This window comes from Piliocolobus tephrosceles, chromosome 21 (genome assembly GCF_002776525.5).
Source record: "Piliocolobus tephrosceles isolate RC106 chromosome 21, ASM277652v3, whole genome shotgun sequence".
NCBI lineage: Eukaryota > Metazoa > Chordata > Mammalia > Primates > Cercopithecidae > Piliocolobus > Piliocolobus tephrosceles.
The window spans coordinates 15,004,255-15,027,603 of NC_045454.1; the positions used below are offsets into that span (position 1 = coordinate 15,004,255).

General features: G+C 44.1%; 1 protein-coding gene across 1 annotated transcript; it reads left to right on the plus strand.

Moving 5' to 3' along the window:
- Window positions 1-6,793: 6,793 nt before the first annotated feature.
- LOC111529620 (putative pregnancy-specific beta-1-glycoprotein 7) lies at window positions 6,794-21,819 on the plus strand. The gene is made up of 6 exons (XM_023196540.3): window positions 6,794-6,952; window positions 8,164-8,523; window positions 14,434-14,712; window positions 17,371-17,649; window positions 18,048-18,302; window positions 21,715-21,819. Exons 1-6 carry the CDS (start codon window positions 6,838-6,840, stop codon window positions 21,780-21,782), a joined length of 1,356 nt encoding a protein of 451 aa, XP_023052308.2. The 5' UTR covers window positions 6,794-6,837; the 3' UTR covers window positions 21,783-21,819.
- Window positions 21,820-23,349: the final 1,530 nt, after the last annotated feature.

The following is a 23,349-nucleotide window of genomic DNA, read 5'->3' on the forward strand; positions in this document are numbered from 1 at the left end:
ATGTATTAAGAAATTTTACTCTATAAGGTTTGTACATATTTTTATGTTCCAAGAAAAGTAGGGGAGGGTAATATCATCTCAGTTGCTCTCACACAAAGCTCCTGAGTGACAGGACCTTTAGGGACACAGGCACAAGGCAATATCCCTGGTGCCCACACAGGGCAGGTTCATCTGGATCCTGGGAAGCTCCAGGAAAGGTGAGGATGCCCTCTAGAGGACACCCTGCTAAGGATCAGAAAGGGGCCAAAGAAGTTGAGAGATTACAGCAGGTCTTAAACTATGGGAAAGTTCAAGTGGAGGACATTAATGTTCAAGGAGCAAGCTGAGGTGAGAAAGTGGTAGAGACTGATGGAAGGAGAAGGTAAAAAGCTCCAGGGAAGCTAGGGGAGGCACATCAGGGCTCTCCACTCCTCCTCAGCATTGAACTTTGTAGTGGTCATGCTGGTGGGGCTCTGTGAGCTCTAGAATGTCCAGTACTATCTGGGGACTCTACCCACTCAAGGCCAGCGGGACTCCTCCCCCAGCTCTGACAACCAGCAATGTCTCCAGACTTTGCCAAATGCTTTTAAAAATGAAAAAAATTGCCCCTGGCAGAAGCATTATTCTACACTAATCTATAAAAGCAAATCACCAATAAAATCCATCACCTCTTGGTAGAAGAATTACAAGTGTGAGAGGGGTAAAATGGAGGTCTACAATATTTACTGAAATGACTTTTACTTAATCAGCAATTTGATGTCCCAGAAGGCATGTTTAGGCGTGATGCCACATGGCTGCCTGTATCTCACAGCAGAAAGGATATGGGTTTTCCAAGGGTCTGTAACCATGAACCGGAAAGGTCTGGAACTGTGAAAGGTAATGACACGCACTGGGTTACATTAAAAAGTGGGATGTAGGGAATTTTGTAGATACTGGGAGTAAAAAATACACAATGTAAACCCAAATCCCATTCTGATTCTCTCACCATCTTAAGGCCATCTTGGCTATCTGTGAATGGTAGCATTTATGTCCCTGGCCTGTACACTGTCTAGTTCAGGGATCTAAATGCTCTCTTATTATGGAGAAAGAAGACGTTTTGAACATTCTCATCCTTCACTTCTTCACCTCTCACACCCGTCAACCTCTCAAACCTCTTGCCACTCCTGGAATTCATTCTCAATTCACTGAGCTCCATTTCTGTCTCTCATCCATTCCAAGATATGGTGGGTCCAGATGGTGGCTTCTGCCCATGATTTTGTTAAAAAAAAAAAAAAAAAAAAGACTTTCAAAATTACTTTGCCTGACACCTCCTTAAACTGACCTCCACCTGCAGCCCCATGATCACACCAGCAGCATTTGGACATGTTTTGTGGTAGTCAGATGTTTTCCATATCTCATTAGGAAATGAGATTCTCTCCACCCTGCATAAAGATTACCCAGTAGAAATGAACACAGAGACACTGCCGGTGTGTTCCCAAAGGAAATGGTTTCTATAAGAACATGTGAAAGCTGCAATTATAGAAAAGACCACCTAAAACATACATTATGTAGATGATTCTCACCATTTCTTTAAGAGATACATTGTAAAACATGACATTAATAATTATTCCAGAAGAATAAAGCATGCATACTCTTTTCTTAAATTAACTTTAATAAGGTGGTTCCTCCCATGTGCCAAGGCTAGGCCTCTGAACAAAATTCTCCATCTGCAGTGGCAATGCCTGAGAGGATGACATGGACTTAGGCCTGATATGCAGTCATCACTGTCCAACATACCACTGCTGCAGGACAGTAGCAGCCCACGGCCCAAATCTCCTGCTGAAGAGCTGACAGAGAAAATTGAATATCCAAAGCCTCTTACCTTTCTCCAGTCCACTGGAATGGGTACCAGTGCCATCCATTTGCCCCTGAGGACACCCACCTGCTGGTCTTTGGCTTCTAATAGTCAGACCTCACTGGCTTCTCTGGGTCCCAGCTTCTTTCACTCTGCTGAGTCCTGCTCTTTCCCATGGGGGTCACTCCCCTGCCAGGCATGTCCTCCAGCTCCAGTTGACAGGTCAGCTAAACCAGAACCAAGAGAATGAGCAAAGATTTCAATATCTAGTATGTCCAGCAGAAATACAACCTGTACAAAAAAATAAAGAAGTAGAGATGCACACACCTTCCCTGACAACATTGTGTCCCAAAGAAATGTCTTCTGTGCCCCTAATGAAGGAGCTCACTGTCCCTCACCACATGGGCAAGTGTTTCCAGGGTCTCTCAATTCCTCAACGGGAGGCAACACACATTTTAAAACAGTACCTCAGCAATGGAAGTGGTGATAATTTACCTACTTTGATAAAGTTCCTGAAAACATCCCTAGACTGCAAAATTCCCCTCTAAAAGATGACAGAAAAGCTTTCCAATGGCAAAACATTGGCCTCCTTGCTTTTAAAACAGTACCCTTGAAAGAGCCAAAACAATTTTGCTAAAATAAATTACAGTACTTGAACTTTCTTATTTGAAATCTCACAAAACATTAGAACTATTAAAAACAGAAGCTGCTGGCATAAGAACACAAATAGGGGTCAAAGGGATAGAATTAAGTGTCCAGAAATAAACACTCACCCTTATAGTTAATTGCTCTTGCATAAGAGTGTCAAGATACTTTAATGGAGGAACAATCATCCTCTCAAATAATAGTGCAGAAACAACTACATAAAAACATGCAAAACAATAAACTTAGAGAACTAAACTTCCAACCATATCAAACAATTATCTAAAAATGGATCAGTGAGTTAATTATAAGATCAATAACCATAAAAACATCTTGGAAAAAGACATAGTGGTAAAACTTAATGACCTCAAATGTGCCATGGATTCTCAGATATGACCCAAATGCATGAAAAACAAAAAGGAAAAATAGATAAATTGGGCTAAAGATGCAAGCCTTGTGTGCATCAAAGGATATTATCAAGAAAATAAAAAGACCAAACACAGAATGAGACATAACAGTTGCAAATCACATAGACAATGGTTTCAAGCCCAGAATATATAAAGAACTGCTACAACTCAATAACAAAAAGACAAATCACCCAATTTATATAAATGGGCAAAGGACTCAAATGGACATTTCTTCAAAGAAGATATGCAAATCATCAAGTGGGACATGAAAAGAAACTCAACATCATTAGTCATTAGGAAAATACGAAGTCAAAGCCACAAGGAGACACCACACTACACTTACAAATATGGCTATCATTCTTTCAAAACGTTAAATAACAAGTGAAAGGCTTATGTAGAATTTGGAATCCTCATACATTGCTGGTGAGATTATAAAAAGGTACAGCCACTAAAAGAAACAGTTGTGCTGTTCCTCAGGAAGCTAATCATAGAATTCTCACGTGAAACAGCATCCATTCCTCGGTATATATCCAAAGAATTGAATCCACGGACTCAAATAGGTACTCGCATGGCAATGTTGATTGCAGCATTACTCACAAAAGATAAAATATGAAAACAATCCAAGTGTTCATCAACACATGAATAAACAAATGAGGTCACACATACAGCAGAATGTTAATCTGCCTTAAAGAGGAATGAAGCTCTGACATGTGCTGGAACATCCATGGTCTATGGAAACCTAATTATGCTAAGTGAAATATGTCAGAAACAAAGTAACATATATGTATAATTCCATTTACATGAAACATCAAGAATAGAGACAGAGTAAAGATGATCAAGATCTAGGGTGGAAAATACAGGGAGTTATTATTGTTTAAAAGATACAAAGTTTCAGTTCAAAATCAGAAAAATTTTCTAGGAAAAATAGTGGTGCTGGTAACTGAACACTGTGTATGTGGTTATTTCCACTTGATTGCACATCTTAAAGTGTTTAAAATAGCACGTTATTCACAGAACTGTGAAAAATTGATTTCTATTATTTAAATCACCCAGGCTAAGATGTTTGTTATGGCAGCTGAAGTCCATGAATACGTCATCTGACCCAGTGTTTTCAATGAAACGCATCAGTTTTTCAATCAAGTTAGTTGGAAGCTCCTGTCCCCAGAAGAACCAGAGGCCCCAAAACAAGAGCTTCAGCAGGGGCTCAACCAGCACAGGTCCCATAGGGCAGCCTCAATGTCAGGACCTGGATGGCATGTGAGGCTATAGTGATACAACCACAAAGTGAAAGTGTAAGTGTTTTTAGTACTTACAGACACTGGGGAGAACTCGGCACACCTGGAGACCACAGAAACAGAGATCAGCAAGCCCAGGTAGGAAGGAGAGAACAGACCGGTAAGCCAATAGCTTTAGTAAGTCCAGGTGTTATCCGACAGGTTACCAGCAGGGAGCTTTAATGAATGTGTGTAAAGCAAGCAGCAAACACTGGGACAAGTAGATCATGCTGTGACTGACAAGTGGTCACTTTAAATGTGAGAGCAAATGTCAGAATTATCAGTTTAAAGAAAGCAGCTGGAGAGAGGGGAGCCCAGCACACCAAGCAGGAGAGATGCCTCTAAGATTTTTATCTCTGGCAACCAACTGGAGCCACTTGAACAACCAGATACAGTATTGAAAACTGCCATGGCGACCAAGGCCTGCCTCTGATGTTAGGCAAATAAACTTACACCTTAGAAAATGAATGCCAAGGCAACATGACACTATGGGCAGTCATGACATCCAGGGACACCAGCAAAGTGTGGTACTGCGCCCTGGAGCCAGAATCCTGGGTTCTGGTCCCAGGGAGTGAGAAAATGAAAATGACCTGTGCCTGCTCCCCTGGCATTGATCCTCCCGCCCTGCTGCTCCCTCTTCTGCTCCCAAGCCCATGTGCAGTGCTCAGCCCCAGACATCACTGCCCTCAGGGTATACACAGTGCTGCCTACTGCACACAAACACAAACTCACAGAAGGTGACAAAAATCTGCGTTCAGAACATCCGATTGTGAAAGAGAGAGAACAGTGAACGTAGAGCCACAGAGATTGGGACTCACGGAGCTGGAAGGTGATGGAGCTGTAACATAATATATGTGTGACCTCGTGTGAAATGTGCAGATCCTTGTGGAATAAAAAAGACAGCCTGACCTGGGACTCTGGTCACCCACACTTCCCTTCCAGTCCACCACAGGGCGGCAGAGTCCCTCCAGCCTGGAACCTTCCCAGGCGATGCCGACCTACCTCAGCAGAACCCATAGCCTAGCAGGATCCACCCTTACCAGGGTCACCTCAGCCCAAGTCCTCAGCAATCTCCGTGTTCCCCACACGGACCCCGTCAGCTCCTCCCTGACCTGGCGGCCTCCAACCTAACGCCACTCCCTCTGCAGGCAGCTCTTGCTCCACACACCTGCTCCATCCCTGGGCTCAGCTAAAAAGACATCTCCCAGGGCAGCGCTAGTGCACTTTCCCCTCATGACCTCCCTTCACCCTCATCAACTCTTTCTGTCACTGCTCCATAAATGCCAGCCCATGCTCCATCTGTCCTGTTCGCTGGGGCATCTCAGGCCAAGACTAGTGCTGACACAGAACAGCGGCTGCCTGAGGGCCCACAGCCTCCCTGGGAATCAGTCAGGCACCCTGTGAACTGCCTGACCGCTGGACCCCGGGGGGCTCAGAGCACTTGTGATGGTCACACACAGGCACCATCCAGGATGTGGCCACCTACCCCTGGCTGTCCCTTGGGAAGACAGACCTCTCCTGTGTCCCTGCTGGGAGAAGGGGGTATTATTGCTCTTTGCTCCCAAAATACAACTCATACTCACCCACCCTCTCAGGTATGAGCAACGTCCCTCCAGGCAGGCTGTCTGGCGACTGCCTGTTCCTCCACTACAAAGTGCAGCTCGGCCAGGTCAAAACCCTCAGGACAGACCCCTGGGTATGTCAGCACATGGAGGGCTGAGACCAGCACGACCATGGAGTAAGTAGGGATGAATCTCTCCAGCTCTAAACCCCTGCTCTGTCACAGGCTCCCCTTCCTGCATCTCAACGAGCCATGTTCCACGGGGTTCCTGAGTAACTCTCCACTTCCTCCTGCACCACCACGTGGAAGGTGTGGTGTACACAGGACAATCAGCTGGGCAAAGAAGAGAGGACATCAAAGATGATCAGGAAGAAAGGAGAAACCCTGAGCCCCAGTTCAGCCACCAGACCCCAGGGAGCAATAGAGTGAGAACTGTCTCTTTGACCATGGGACTCATAGTCCCCACGGAGCAACCAGCACAGGCCTCTCCTCCCAAGAGGCATGAGAGATTCACCCTGTACACCTCCAGGAAGGACAGTTTCCTCTGGGACACCCAGGTCCTGAATATCCATCCTTGGAAGTTGCAGTCAGTCTGGACACAATTAGAGAAAGGAAGGGTTCCTCTCATCAGCCAACACACAGCTCACCCACAGCACAAAGGGGTGTCCATGTGACAGGGACCTGGTGCAGCTCCAGCCTCCTGCACTGAAGGGGAGAGCCAGAAGGGGAGGAAAGAGGGCAAAAGGCATGAATGTGCACCCAACCCAGAGCCATGGGGACAGCAGGAGACTGAGGCCCAGGACTGTGCTGGCCCAATCTACAGGGTATATGTGTGACTGTGTGTGTCTGTGTGCATCTCCTTTGTGTGTGTGTTAGTGTTTCTGCACATAGTGTGTGTCGAGGTTTTGTGACAGAATCACTGCTGAAAAAGGCAGAGGCCTCCACAATTCCCAGGGACCTGACACACAGACAAAAGGAAAAAGAGGAGGGACAAGGAGGCAGGACTGAGAGGGGAGGGGACAGAGACGTGTCCTGGGCACAGACCCCGCCCATGAGCCTGAGAAGTGCTCCTGCCCCGGGAAGAGACTCGGCACAGAAGGAGGAAGGACAGCACAGCTGACAGCTGTGCTCAGAAAGATTATGGATCCCAGGCTCATCTCCACGGAGAAGAACACGCAGGCAGCACAGACCATGGGGGCCCCCTCAGCGCCTCCCTGCACACTGCACATCACCTGGAAGGATCTCCTGCTCACAGGTGAGGAGAGAACTTCCTGGGAGAGGACAGGAGGAGGAAGCAGAATGATTGGATGGGGTCTCCTGGAGAGGTTGGGGTTCTAAAAAATAAAAGGAGTCAGCACTTTGGGAGGCTGAGGTGGGCGGATCATGAGGTCAGGAGTTCAAGACCAGTCTGCTCAACACAGTGAAGCCTCATCTCTACTAAAAATACAAGAAATTAACCAGGTGTGGTGGTGTGCTCCTGTAATCCTAGCTACTCAGGAGGCCGAGGCAGGAGATTTGCATGAACTCGGGAGGCAGAGGTTGCAGTGAGCCGAGATCGCAACACAACACACCAGCCTAGGCGATAATACAAGATTTCATCTCAAAAAAAAAAAAAATACAGGAAATAATTCTCTGTTGGAGCCTGGATAGGGGAGAATATAACTGAGAGGGACAAGGGTCAAAACAGGAAAATCACATTGAACTGGAATTGGTAAGAGGTAGGAAAATCTCAAGTGTTTCGTTTTCCTGGTCAATCATCACCGGCCACCACATTTTGAAAAATGATAATAATAACTATTATCAGATGACACTTCAAATGAAAATATAAGCAGGGCATGAAACACTGTAGTCAGCAAAAAACTTCAACAATTGGGGAAAGAAAAATAAAAAACACCCCAGGCGTGGAGGGCCTGGGAACTCTCACATCTATAGGAGTCTGCAGCCTGTCCGAGGCACTGGGGTGCAACCAAGATCAAAAGTCCCTGTCCTCACGGAGCTCATGCTCTTATGGGGAAGAAGACAGACATGTAAAGAGATCTAGAATGTGAGGTCAGGTGTTGACAAGAGCTCTGGAGGGAGCAGAGCAGGGAAAGGTCAGAAATGAAAGACCCAGGGTCTCTGAACGAGGTGTCAGGAAATAACTCTAAGGATGCCCTGATATAAGCACGACCTGAGGGCAGTGTGGAGGGAGCCATGCAGACCCCTGGGCAAGAGGATGCCAAACAGAAAAGTGCCAAGGTCGGAAGTGAAGGAATGGGGGTCATGCTGCTGACCTTTATCCAGTAAGACAGTAGGACACACACACAGACAAAAGGTGTGTGTGTGTGTTTGTGAGTGTGTGTGTGTGTGTGTGTGTGTGTGTTTTCAAGGCTGATGATTGAAAAGATATTCTCAGGACCCAGGGCCCCATATTTTCATTCCGATAAATAGGTCTCAATATTGACTGATGCTCTCTCCACCTCCTAGCATCACTTTTAATCTTCTGGAACCCGCCCATTGCTGCCCAAGTCTTGATTGAAGCACAGCCAAACAAAGTTTCTGAGGGGAAGGATGTTCTTCTACTTGTCCACAATTTGCCCCAGAATCTTGCTGCCTACATCTGGTACAAAGGGCAAATAATGGACCTCCACCATTACATTACAGCATATGTAATAGACACTGAAATAATTATATATGGGCCTGCATACAGTGGACGAGAAACAATATATTCCAATGCATCCCTGCTGATCCAGAATGTCACCCGGAACGACACAGGATCCTACACCATACAAACCATAAAGCGAGGTGATAGCACTAAAGGAGTAACTGGACATTTCACCTTATACCGTGAGTGATTCCACATGATCGCTGGGAGTTGGGGGGTGAGGGTCACTTCTACATTGCACACACAGGATTGTCAGGCCTGGACTGTGCCTGTGTCCCTCTCTGCATTATGTCCCATGTTCAACAGATCAGAATTCCTTTCCTGCCTCCAGACCCTGCAGACACTTGATGCACAGGAAGGACAGTCTGATGGGGGATGTGCTCAGCAGGAGGAGATCAGTCTCAGCCAAGCACCTCATGCCCTCTTCATAAACTTGACCCTGAGAAAGACCCTGGAGAACTGAGTAGGCTTTACCTAAGGGACCCCTTGAGATATTCTCAGAGAAGCTCAGCCCTAGAAGCCTCAACCCCAGACCCCTATCCCTAAATCCTTACTCTAGATAAAGCTGAGGAGCCTGAACCAGGGCTGGGTTGTGGCAGGACTTACTGGGACAAAGAATTTACCAGCTGTCTGAGGACTGTGTCTCCTGGAGCTGCTCATCAGCCAGGGCTCAGCCCTCAGAGCCTCATCTGGGAAAGGACAGAGCTTTCTTCACCTGGCACTCAGAGTGGAGAGGACAGAAAGACAAGCTTTGTAGGTCATCAGCCAACTGCCTTGTGAGGTTTAGGACACTCCATAGAAAGTCTAAAGTCCCCAGAAGCAGAAACAGAAGACAGAAAATGTACCTGGCAGCAGTTTGCCCACAGGGATCTGACCTAAAGGTGCTCTCTCATGGAAGTGAATGACAATAAATGCTGTTTGTGTGAACACCTCCACTGTGCCAAGCATTAGGTCGGGTGACTATGAATAATTTACAGTTTATTCACAGATAGTATGAAAAGCCACAGTGCATTTGCCATTTAGCTTATTTGACTGAGAGAAAACTGAGGCACAGGAAGGCACAGTCACTGAACCAGAGTCACACAAACACAAAAGGCAGATCAGGGTTACATGAGGTCTGTCTGCAGCCACAGGCCCATCCTCTCCTCCACCAGAAGTGAGGAATCATTGGGTTCCAAGGACCCCATAGTCATTTATTGGCTCAAATCCTCACTTCTTAGGCATCCAAACATCAGAGGAGTGAGAACAAATGGTCAGCTGATTAGTCTGTGCTCCAAAACTAAGCCACCTGCCTCAACTGTCAGTCAGTGCAAAAAATGTCCAGGCCTCCCCCACATGTCTTAACCCCTATCACTGAACTTGAAATCCTGTGTTTCCCAAAGTGTCCATGTCACTGGCATGACAGGATAAAAGAGAGGACCTTGTTTTCATTCCCCACTCACACCCTGCACCAGCACAGGTCTAGTAAGAGACACACACTCAGGTGTTCTCACATAACAAATGAAGGAATTGAATGAAGAAATGAATGATCCATAACCTCTTTAGAGACTGGATCTTCGATGCAGAAACTTAGGAAGTTCTAGCCACACCTGTCCCTTCTCCTTCAGTGGTTGACAGCCATGTTTCATCCCGCCACTACCTCTTGCCCCTAGAGCCACCCCACCTCATGTGTAACTCTGAATCTCCTTGGCCTCTGGAGAGTTTTGAGGGCTCCCCGATCCTGGACGGTGGAACTGGGGGCACCTGGTCCCTGCGGTTTCTGAAGTCACTGTGGACCCCGCTGTTCACTGCCATGCTGTCTCTGCCTCTCTCTGCTTCTCTGTGTCCCTCATCTTGCCCCACTTCATTCTACCTGGCCAGCCCTGTCCTGCACAGCTTCTTCCTCCACCCCAGGCCTTCCCCAGACAATCCCTCTAACTAGGCTGACTGTTCTGTTCCCTTCCTGCTAACACTGTGGCCTGGCCCACCTCCCAGGAAATAGGAAAGGCACAGAAATCACCTGGAGTTGCCACTCCTGCCAGGCTTCATCTCGAGCCAATGACCCGAGGTCATTAAGAGAATAAGCTTCCACTGTATCCCCACCCAGGGCTCTGTGCCTTTGTGAGGCTGATCTGTGGACAAGACCGTGGGACAGGGATAGGCAGCTCCTCCATCCACTCTTATAATTCCCAAACAAGTTCTTCTGGCCTCCTGCACAAACAGAACCAATTGATCCAGATGGTGATTTGCAGTAAATGAAGATTTTAATGACTCCAAGTCTGCCAAACAGGAGGACGGAGGTTTATTATTACTCAAATCAGCCTCCCTAGTGGATCAGGGATTAGAGATTTTCAAGGATAGTTTCAGGGGCACAGGACTAAAAAATGGGTACTGCTGATTGTTTGGGGATGGAATCATGAGGGCGGAAGGAAATGATTTTTTTGTGCTTGAATCTGCCTCTAGGTGGGGACCTCATGACTAACTGAGCCATTAGTCATGGGTATGGATGAGGTCAGCTGGTTGCCAGAATGCAAAGAATGAGAAACATCTCAAAAGACCAATCTCAGGTTCTACAATAGTGATGTTACCTATAGGAGCAAACAGTTAAAAATTTTGTAAAATCTGGCCAAATGACATTTGAGCAGTAATGGATTATAGAAACTGTGCTTACATTTTAGCAGAACTCAGTTCCCTCCTATCATCTTACTCTCATGGTCTTTCACCAGTTTTACAAAGGCAATCGCTGGGCAAAGTAAGGGTATTAGTTTTATGGAGGAACTATTATCATTCTTGCTTCAAAGTTAAGACATAAATTAAATTCCTCCCATGGTTAGCCTGGCCTATGTCTAGGAATGAGTGAAGACAGCCAGCCTGAGACTAGATGCCAGATGGAGTCAGCCATGCTAGTTTGCTGTCACTGTTGGAATCTTTGCACTGACTCACCAGGGTGTCAGAGGCTGGAGAGGTCTGCAGTCTCCAAAGCCCATGGGCCGATTTCACCAATTTCACTCGTGACTACATCCTCAACTTACCATGGAGCTCACATTCTCCAGTCACTTCCTAGAGACTTCTGGTTTCCCGTCAGGCATATAACAACCTTGAAATTTGTCACTTGGTTCTAGCAGTAAGTAAAAACCTGAACAACTCAAAAGTCAACAACTTGTTAAAATCCCTCAGAGATGGCCAGGCACAGTGGCTCACACCTGTAATCCCAGCAGTTTGGGAGGCCGAGGTGGGTGGATAATGAGGTGAGGAGATCGAGACCATCCTGGATAACATGGTGAAACCCCGTATCTACTAAAAATACAAAAAATTAGACTGGCGTGGTGGTGGGCAACTGTAGTCCCAGCCACTTGGGAGGCTGAGGCAGGAGAATGGCATGAAACCAGGAGGCAAAGCTTGCTTGAGCCTAGATCGTGCCACTGCACTCCAGCCTGGGAAACAGAGCAAGACACTGCCTCAAAAAAAAAAAAAAAAAAGTGCTGTTAGACAAATGAAAAATACTTTTGATGCTTACTGGTAGACTGCACACAGCTGAGGAAAGAATCCCTGGCTTGAGGATGTGTGAATAGAAACTTCCAAAACTGAAACAGGAAAGTTCAAAAAGAGTAGGGGGAGAAATCTGGAACAACACATTCAACTTCATATTTAATACTTTGTATTGAAAATAGCAATTTCTAAACGTTGTAGTTGTGAGACAACCGCCAAGACTATAACATACACATAATGGGAATACTGGTGGATTCGGGGACCGTTGGAAGTGGCCGGGTGGGTCTTATCTGATGGTTTTACTGCCTGTGCCACACACAATTGTTTCCTCATGATGATGCCATTTTCTTTTTTTTTTTTTTTTTTTTTTTTTTTTGAAGCGGAGTCTTGCTCTGTCTCCCGGACTGGAGTGCAGTGGCCGGATCTCAGCTCACTGCAAGCTCCGCCTCCCGGGTTTACGCCATTCTCCTGCCTCAGCCTCCCAAGTAGCTGGGACTACAGGCGCCAGCCACCTCGCCCAGCTAGTTTTTGTATTTTTAGTAGAGACGGGGTTTCACCGTGTTAGCCAGGATGGTCTCGATCTTCTGACCTCGTGATCCGCCCGTCTCGGCCTCCCAAAGTGCTGGGATTACAGGCTTGAGCCACCACGCCCGGCCAATGATGCCATTTTCATAAGGTGGGGTTGTTCGTGTGGGGGACACATGAGCCAATGGCATCTCACTTAGAATCTTCCTAATTCACACAAACTTAAACTCTAGTTGTATTTCCTGAGGTTAAGAGAAAATGAAGAAAGCATGTCACATACCTGTTCTGGGCTCCTCCTTATTTTTCCTAACTCTGCACAGAAATTAGAAACAGGGAGTTCTTTCTATATTTACTAACATAACAAACATCACTTCTTTTAATTCAGCATCATTCCTCCCTTTATGTAATAGACACACTGGCCAGTTCTGCCCTTTTAACGGGACTCTCTCTACTTAAGGAGTTGCTAATTTCAAGTCAACTTTGGCATCTTTCTTTGAGCATAATGTGATCCTGCTGGAATTCACTCCACACCTAAACCTTAATCGGGTAGCAAGAGAAATACTACTACCGGCAATTGATCTTAGATATTTGGACTATCAGTAAAAATTTCCACTTATGACAACATTTTAATGTTTCCTCCAAATATTTTTTTGTTTTGTTACTAGAATCAGAACATAACATGAGGTCTAAACTTCTGAGAACTTTTTATGGGAAAATTACTGTATTACAAACTGAGTATCCCAAATCCAGAACCCAATATCTGAAATGCCCCAAAATCCAACACTTTGGACCACTGATGTGGTGCTAAAAAGAAGTGCTCACTGGAGCATTTTGGATTTTAAATTTTTCAGATTTGGGATGCTAACCCGTTACATATACTGCAAATATTCCAAAATAAAAAAAGCTAGAACTCCAAAATACTTCGCTTTAAGCTTTTTGCATAAATAACACTTTATCTGTATTAACTATAGATATGAAGCTCTACTGGAGATCTCTAGAATCTCCTCATCCTGCATAACTGAAACCGCACACACACAGAACAATGCCCTATTCCCACGATCCCAGCTACTGGAAACTACTATTCTACTCTCTGATTCACTCTGGAATCCACTGAGATGAGGTACATAGAGTAGACAGACTCATAGAATCAGAGAGTAGAATGTCTAATGAGAGAAAGTATCTGCAAGACTTCTTCCCAAATATTGGTCTAATAGCCACCAAACACATAGGGTCCATGAGGGCCAGACTTCCATCATCAGTTTATGTTCGCCCTTTCCACCAGTTAGTTCTGCATTTGCAAATATCCACATGTATTTCTAGAAAGATCCACATGGTCCTCACCTGCCCTCTACAGGGGGAAGGGAACACCATGGACTCAGAACAGGGAACATGGTCTTGGTCCAAAGCTATCAGCTCTTGCCTGTTGCCTTCACTCTTCATTCCTTGGACTCTGCTCTATCTTTAGAGGTCATTGGCTCAAGTCAGTCACTATGAGACGGCTGGGAAAACTGCCCAACCTTGTGGCTCCACTGCCTGATGACTGAACTGACCTCCAGGCTTGACTCTGGTCTCCCCTGTGCTATTTCTGCTGAAGTACTGAGTCCCAAGCCAGGCTTTCCAGTACTCAAAGGGTTTAAGGACAATGGGAAGTTCCATCATCCATCTCTAGGATGTCCTTGTAAAGGGAAGCTGCAGAGAAAACTTACCTTGGAGGACAAAGTAAGACTGAAACTAAGAAGATTCCAGCACTGTATGCTCCAAGTGAGGACCACAGGGTGGGCCAGGCAGGCAGTTGGAGAGGGAGGGACTCAGAGAGGCACCAGGAGCTGTGACTGCTGGTCCCGTGTCTTTCCATGACCTAATACTGCTGCTCAATTCACACTTGAGAAAGTCTGTGCTTCTCCCACATAAAGCAGGCAGACTCACAATCTCTGAGTCCTCAGATTGCCATGCATCTCTCTTGTAACACAGACTCCTGCCATGGGCTTTTAAGGAGTTGTGTGGGCTGAGAGGTGGGAAATGCCAACACTGATTGAAAAATGTCTTAGGAGGAATCAAATGTGCCACACAGGGCAATCTTCTCTCTGTTATCTTCACAGTGGAGACCCCCAAGCCATTTATCTCCAGCAGTAATTTACACCCCAGGGAGAACGTGGAGACTGTGATCTTATCCTGTGATCCTGACACTCAGGATGTAAGCTACCTGTGGTGGATAAATGGTCAGAGTCTCCCTATCAGTCACAAGTTGCAGCTGTCCAAAACCAACAGGACCCTCATTATACTTGGTGTCACAAAGGATACTGCAGGACCCTATGAATGTGAAATGAAGAACCCAGTGAGTTCCAGCCGCAGTGACCCAGTCACCCTGAATCTCCTCCGTGAGTATCTTCTAATCCTCTGTGAGGCAGGCTGCCATCCCAAATACACATGGCCAGAGGCCAGGCCTCTCAGTCCCTCTCAGGTGCAAGTACAGAGACCTTTACCCCTGGACATCAAAGCTGGCCATGACTTCCTGCCCCAGGCAAACCAGAGTAGGCTTAGGCTTGAACAAAAATTGGAGAGAAGAGTCTACTCCTGTCATGGGAGAATCAGGGTCCACAGATTATGATGGGAGAAACAGGTAAATGTCTCAGGGTCCAGATCAGTGAACACAGCAGGGATTTGGCTGGGACTTCAGTGTTGTGACTTAGCTCACAAGGTCACTCTGGTCCTTCCACAGACTAGGATTTTCTCTTCCCTCTGACATCATCACCTGTGAATTTATTCTCTTTGTTCCAGATGGTCTGGATGCCCCCACCATTTCTTCTTCATACACCTATTACCATACAGGGGAAGTCCCCAAGCTCTCCTGCCTCACAGACTCTCACCCACTGGCAGAGCATTCTTGGCTGATTGATGGGAAGTTCCAGCAATCAGCACAAGTGTTCTTTATCCCCCAAATCACTAAAACATACACAGGGGTCTATGTCTGTTTCATCCATAACTCAGCCACTGGAAGAACAAATCTCATAATCAAGAGGATCATAGTTCCTTGTAGGTGGATCCCTGGGGCATTGGCAATATGTTTTCCAGTGAAGTCTATCTGGCTATCAGGAAAGAGCCACCTGCCCTCTGCAAATAGAGAGGGAAAATCAAAAACACAGGACAGGGAATATGTTTCTGATCCAAACCACCAGCTTTTGCCTGTCCCCTTCACTCTTCCTAGATCATTCTTTAGATTATACACTAACAGTGAACAATCTGAAAGGAAATTAAGAAAACAATTTCAATTCACATTAACATCAAAAGGAATAAAATATTTTGGAATAAGTTTAATCAAAAGGTTGTAGGGGTATATCCTGAAAACTACAAAACATTACTGAAAGAAATTAAAGATGACATCAATATGTGGAAAGCCATTTCATTTTCATGGATTGGAAGAATCAATATTGTTAGGAAGACAATACTACCCAAAGTGAGCTGCAGATTCAATGCAACCCCTACCAGAATCCCAGTAACATATTTTGCAGAATTACAAAAATCTGTCCTAAATTTGACCTGACAGACTCTTACTGATGACTGCCACAGCAGAGACACTGAGAAAAGGATGCAACCATGAAAAGGTGGAAAGATTTGATGACATAGAAAATAGCAATCAGCTTTCTCACATCCCAAAGCCTTCAAAAATATACAAGTGCAGCATGACCAGTATGGAACTGACCAAAAACTAATCACCAAGCTAGAAACGTGGTGAGAGAAAAAAAAAGGGGGGTTAGAAGAATGTATTTGGATAATCACCTCCCACTTTGGGGTACTAATCTGATGCTGAAAAGGAATGCTCACTGGAGCATTTTAGATTTTGAATCTTTCAGATTTGGGATGCTAAACCAGTAAGTATATGACAAATATTTAAGAATCAAAAAAAATCAGAAAACCAAAACACTTTTTTTCCTAAGTCTTATGCATAAGAAACACTCAATCTGTGTGAACTATAGGCATCAAGCTGTACAGCAGATCTCTAGAACCTCCCCATCTTCCATAACTGAAACTGCACACACATGAATAACTTCTGATTCTCCCCACTCCCAGCACCTGGCAACCAGCAGTCTCTTCTCAGATTCACTCTGGAATCCACTAACATGATGTCCCTAGAGTAGTCAAACCCATGGAATCAGAGAGTAGAGTGTTCAGTGAAAGAAAATATTTGCAAAATTTCCCCCCAAATTTGTCTCATATCCATCAAACACACATGGTCTATGAGGATCAGATTTCCAGCAGTTCATTCCCACCCTTTCCACCAGTCAGTTCTGCATTTGCAAATGTCCACATGTATTTCAGGAAAGATCCACATAGTCCTCATCTGCAATCTGCAGAAGGAGAGGAAACTTAAAGAACCCAAAACAGGGAACATGGTTCTGCTCCAAAGCGACCAGCTCTTGCCTGTCCCCTTCACTCTTTCTACATCATTCCTTGCACTCTGCTCTATCTTTGGAGGTCACTGGCTCAAGTAAGTCATCATGAAACACCTGCAGAAAACTGCCCCACCTTGTGCCTCCACTACCTGATGACTGAACTGACCTCCAGGCTTGACTCTGATCTCCCCTGTCTTATTTCTGCTGAAACATCCAGTCCCAGGCAAGGCTGCTCAGTATCTTCAGGGTTTCAGGACAATGGGAAGTCCCATTATTACTCATCTCTAGAATGTCCTTGGAAATGGAAGCTGCAGAGAAATCACATCTAGGGGGGCAAAGTAGGATGGAATTTGGAAGAGGCCCAGCAGTTGCACATTCCAGGTAAGGAACCCAAGGTGAAGGTGAGCCAGCCAGACAGCGGATTAGAGAGGGACTGGGAGGTGTACCAGGTGGCTGTACCAGGCAGCCACACTGTCTTTGAGCCCTTAGATCATCATGCATCTGTCTTGTGACACATGCACCAGCTATTGGTTTTCAAGGACTCAGGTGAGCTGAGAGGTGAGAAATGCCAACTCTGATGGAAGGATGCCTGTGGAGGAATCAAAGGTGCTACACTGGACAATCTTCTCTCTGTTATCCACACAGCGGAGCTGCCCAAGCCCTATATCACCAGCAACAACTTCAACCCCATGGAGAATAAGAATGTTGTAGCCTTAACATGTGAACCTAAGACTCAGAACTACACCTACGTGTGGTGGGTAAATGGTCAGAGCCTCCCGGTCAGTCCCAGGCTAAAGCAACCCGGTAAAAACAGGTTCCTCATTCTACCCAATGTCTCAAGAAATGACACAGGACCCTATGAATGTGAAATACGGGACCGAGTTGGCAGCATGCGCAGTGACCCCATCACCCTGGATGTCCTCTGTGAGTATCTGTGGTTCCTCTGTGGGCCAAGTTGCCAGCTTAAATCCAAACAAACAGAGGGAAGGCATCTCAGTGTCTCTCAGGTCCAAGTACAGACACTTTTATTTCTGGACACCCGAGCGGGCCATGACTCCCTGCCCTGGGAAAACCTGGGTAGGCACAGCCTTAACCAAGAATATAAGGGGAGGGGATGCTCTTGTCATGGGAGACTTGGGATCTACAGTCTCTGATGGCAGAAACAGGTGAATACCTCAGGCCTCAGCTCAGTGAACACAGAAGGGGTTTGGCTGGGATCTGACGGTGTGTCTTGGCTCAGAGGGACACTGTCCCTTTAAGAGACCAGGAGCATCCCCTTCCCTCGGACGACATCACCTGTGACTTTATTCTCTTTACTCCAGATGGTCCAGACTTCCCCAGGATTTTCCCTTCATTCACCTATTACCGTTCAGGAGAAAACCTCTACTTGTCCTGCTTCGCGGACTCTAACCCACCGGCAGAGTATACTTGGACGATTAATGGGAAGCTTCTGCAATCAGGACAAGTGCTCTCTATCCCCCAAATTACTACAACGCATAGCGGGCGCTATGGTTGCTCTGTTCGTAACTCAGTCACTGGCAGGGAACGTTCCACATTCAAGGAGATCAAAGTCTCTGGTAAGTGGATCCCTGCATCACTGGCAATAGGGTTTTAGGTGGAGTCTATCTGGCTTTCAGAGAAGAGTCAGGAAATCATTTTTATTCCCAGCCTGTGCCCCATGAGCAGAAGCAAATCCTAAATTCTCCTCCTGAACCGTCCCAATTTGTCTCTACAGACTCTCTTCTGCTTGTTCTTCTGTTTTTTCATGGCTGACCTTGTGTCCAGCCTGAGAATGGTAGGGAGGGGGCTTTGTCAGCCCTGAGTCCTATGTGGTGGAAGAGGCTTCACAGAGGGACAAGGAGAGTCCTCAAGATCAAGTAGCTTCTTGCTGTCACCAACACATCCCTTTCCGCTACATCTTTGTTTTCTTTTACCTGCTCCAAGAGCTATAACGAACATCTGAGGCTTTGAAACAAGCTCACATTTTTCCTCCAAATGAGAGGAGGAAGCTCCTTGGATGAGAGAGGGGCAGCTCCAACTGCTCCCTGCTCTCCTCCAGGCTTCTCGGGTGACTGGCCCTGCCTGACTCCATCTGGGGTGGGACCAGCATGTGTGGAGAAAGAGCCCTGGTGGCCTGTCCTGAATTTGGCTAAATCGAGCTGCCGGTTGAGGTGAAGCCTAGGCTGCAGGGAAACAAGAAGAGAGGGAGCCTCGGGGCAGACCCTTGAGCTGTGTCCTGGTTCTGAAGTCACCGGCTGTATGAGGCTGTGGGCACAGCACGTGGCACACAGCACAGAGGACAGAGAGTGATGCACACTTGGAGAAATAGTGAGAATCACCGCTGGGCCTCTGCATGGCATGAAAGGGGCAATGCCAAAAAGTGTGTATTTATAGAGAGGGTAAGACTGCCAGACACTTTATATATGTCTAATATATCATTAACTATTTCTAATTGTGTAATTTAGTATTGTATAACAATCACACTATCCATTTCCAGATCTTTTTCCTTTTACCATATGAAACCTCTTTACCCGATAAACAGTAACTCTCACTCCTTCTCCCCCTAACCCCTAGCACCCATCATTCTACTTTCTGTTTCTATGTAACTGGCTATTCTATCTTTTTCATAAATGGAATTATATAATAATTATCCTTTTGTGTCTGGCTTATTTCAGTTAGCATAATGTCTTCAAGGTTCATCCATTTTGCACATGTATTGGAATTTTATTTCTTGTTAAGGTTGAATAACATTTCGATGTATAGTTATACCTCATTTGCCTACCTACTTATCTTTCAATGGACTTTTCCGTTGTTTCCGTTTTTGGCTATTGTGAGTAACGCTTCTCTGAACATCAATGTGCAAATTTTTCTTCAAATTTCTTTCAATTCTATAGGGAGTATGTCCAGAAGTGGAATTGCTGGATCAAATGGTAATTTATTGTTTAATTTTTTGAGAAACAGCCACATCATCTTTAACAGTGGCTATAACATTTCCCATTCCCATCAGCAATGCACTAGAGCTCCAATTTTTCCATCTATTTGAAAATACTTGTTGTTTTGTGTTGCTGTCATTTTTGTTTATCAAAGCCATCCTAAAGCGTGTGAAGTGGTGTCACTTTGTGGTTTTGATTTGCATATCTCTAAGTATTCATGACATTGAGGAACTTTGCATGGGCTTATTGGATATTTGTATATCTTCCTTGGAGAAAACTCTATTTTAATCCTTTGTTCATGTTTTAATTGGGTTTTTGGATGTTTGCTGTTGTTGACTTATAGTTTTTCATGTATTCTGGAAATTAATTTCCTGTCACACTTATAATTTGCAAATATTTTTCTCATTTCATGGGTTGCCTTTTTACTCTCTTGATAATGTTCTTTGATATATGAAAAGTTTTGATTTTTATGAAGTCCAATTTATAAATTTTATTTGTTGCCTAAGCTTTTGATGTTACAACCAAGAAATCATTGTGAAATCCAATATCATGAAACTTTTCTCGTATGTTTTCTTCTAAGAGTTGTAGAGTTTTGCTCTTACATTTAGATCTTTGATCTATTATGGGTTAATTTTTGTATATGATGTTAGGTAAAGGTTCCATTCATTCTTGCCTTTGGATATCCAGCTTTCCCAATATCGTTTAGTGAGAACGCTGTCCTTTCCCCATCGAACGATCTTGGCACACTCGATGAAAATCATTTGGCCATATATGCAAATATTTCTATCTGGGCTCTCTGTTCTGTTTCATTAATTCCTCTGTCCTCCTTTATGCCAGTACCACACTGCATTGATTACTGGGCCTTTGTAGTAAATGCTGAAATCAGGAAATGTGAGTCCTTCAGCTTCATTCTTCCTCTTCAAAGTTGTTTGTCTATTTAGAGTCATGAGATTCAATATAAATTTTAGGACAGATTTTTCTTTTTCTGCAAAAATGTCACTGAGATTCTGATAGGAATTGTATTGAATCTACAGCTCACTTTGCGTAGCATTGTCCTCCTTATAATATTGAGTCTTCTAATTCATGAAACAAAGTGTCTTTCAATTTGTTGATGTCATTTTTAAGCAGTATTTTATGCATTTCAAGTATAATCATTTCACCTCTTTGGATAAACTTATTCCTAAATATTTTATTCTTTTTGATATTAATACAAATTAAATTTTTTTAAAATTTCCCTTTAGATTGTTCATGGGTAATGTATTGAAATACAATTGATGTTTGTTGATTTTGTATTGTGCAACGTTACAGAATTCATTCATTAATTCTAATAGGTTTGTTCCATCTTTAGGATTTTCTACATATGAATTCAAGTTATCTGTGAACAGAAATAATTTTACTCCTTTCTTCCAATTTGAGTGTATTTTTTTAAATTCTTGCCTAATTTTTCTGACTAGACCTTTCAATACTACCTTGAATAGAAGTGTCAAAAGCAGCATCCTTGTCTTGTTCCTGCTCGTACAGGGAAAGCTTTCAGTCTTTATCTGTTGAGTATGATGTTAGCGTTGGGTTTTTCACATATTGACTTTATGTTGAGATCATTTCCTTCCATTCTTAGTTAGAATGTTTTCAATATGAAAAAAATATTGAATTTCATCAAATGCTTTTATTGATTCATTCTTATTACCGATTATAGCTTGCATCATGTTTTTGTGTTTTTCTAGGAATTTGTCTATTTCATCTAGGTTATCAAATTTTTTGACATACAATTATTAATAGTACTTTCATAATCATTATTTTATTATAATTGCTAGTAATCATTTCATTTTATTTTTTCTTTTCACTTGTTTTTTATTATTTTTTTTTTCCTTTGGAGAGAGAGAGACAGGCTCTCACTCTGTAGGCCAGCCCAGGCTGAAAGGTAGTGGTGTGATTAGGGATCACTGCAGCCTCAACCTCCTGGGCTCAAGCAATTCTCCTTCTTCAGCCTCCCAAGATACCCGGACTACAGATGCATGCCACCATGCCCAGCTAATGGGCTTTTAATTTTTTTCTGTAGAGACAGGGTCTCCCCAGGTTACCTATGCTGGTCCAAACACCTGGCCTCAAGCAATCCTCCCATTGTGACCTCCCAAAGTGCTAGGATTAAAACATGACCCAACATTTCATTCCATTTTCATGTCTGATTTTAGTAATTTCAATCTTCTCTCTTTTTTTCTTAGTCAGTCTAGTTAATGGTCGTCAATTTTGTTGATTTTATTTTGAAGAATCAACTTTCATTTCACTAATTATTCTTTTTCCATTCTCCATTTTATTTTATCTACTCTAATCCTTATTGTTACCTTCATTCACTGTGCTTGGGTTCATTTGTTCTTCTTTCTTTTTTTTTTTTAATTTATTTTTTTTATTATACTTTAAGTTCTAGGGTACATGTGCATAACGTGCAGGTTTGTTACATATGTATACATGTGCCATGTTGGTGTGCTGCACCCATCAACTCATCAGCACCCATCAATTCATCATTTATATCAGGTATAACTCCCCAAAGCAATCCCTCACCCCTCCCCCCTCCCCATGATAGGCCCCAGTGTGTGATGTTCCTCTTCCTGAGTCCAAGTGAGCTCATTGTTCAGTTCCCACCTATGAGTGAGAACATGCGGTGTTTGGTTTTCTCTTCTTGTGATAGTTTGCTAAGAATGATGGTTTCCAGCTGCATCCATGTCCCTACAAAGGACGCAAACTCATCCTTTTTTATGGCTGCATAGTATTCCATGGTGTATATGTGCCACATTTTCTTAATCCAGTCTGTCACTGATGGACATTTGGGTTGATTCCAAGTCTTTGCTATTGTGAATAGTGCCGCAATAAACATACGTGTGCATGTGTCTTTGTAGTAGCATAATTTATAATCCTTTGGGTATATACCCAGTAGTGGGATGGCTGGGTCATATGGTACATCTAGTTCTAGATCCTTGAGGAATTGCCATACTGTTTTCCATAATGGTTGAACTAGTTTACAATCCCACCAACAGTGTAAAAGTGTTCCTATTTCTCCACATCCTCTCCAACACCTGTTGTTTCCTGATTTTTTAATGATTGCCATTCTAACTGGTGTGAGATGGTATCTCATTGTGGTTTTGATTTGCATTTCTCTGATGGCCAGTGATGATGAGCATTTTTTCATGTGTCTGTTGGCTGTATGAATGTCTTCTTTTGAGAAATGTCTGTTCATATCCTTTCCCCACTTTTTGATGGGGTTGTTTGTTTTTTTCTTGTATATTTGTTTGAGTTCTTTGTAGATTTTGGAAATTAGCCCTTTGTCAGATGAGTAGATTGCAAAAATTTTCTCCCATTCTGTAGGTTGCCTGTTCACTCTGATGGTAGTTTCTTTTGCTGTGCAGAAGCTCTTTAGTTTAATGAGATCCCATTTGTCAATTTTGGCTTTTGCTGCCGTTGCTTTTGGTGTTTTAGACATGAAGTCCTTGCCCATGCCTATGTCCTGAATGGTACTACCTAGATTTTCTTCTAGGGTTTTTATGGTATTAGGTCTAACATTTAAGTCTCTAATCCATCTTGAATTAATCTTCGTATAAGGAGTAAGGAAAGGATCCAGTTTCAGCTTTCTACTTATGGCTAGCCAATTTTCCCAGCACCATTTATTAAATAGGGAATCCTTTCCCCATTTCTTGTTTTT

Excerpts from the sequence above, each read along its gene's own strand:
- LOC111529620 (XM_023196540.3), top strand. The coding sequence starts at position 6,838 with ATGGATCCCAGGCTCATCTCCACGGAGAAGAACACGCAGGCAGCACAG. Across the intron at positions 6,953-8,163 it reads GAAGGATCTCCTGCTCACAG|CATCACTTTTAATCTTCTGG; the intron begins GTGAGGAGAGAA and ends TCCACCTCCTAG. Across the intron at positions 18,303-21,714 it reads CAAGGAGATCAAAGTCTCTG|AGACAGGGTCTCCCCAGGTT; the intron begins GTAAGTGGATCC and ends TTTTTTCTGTAG.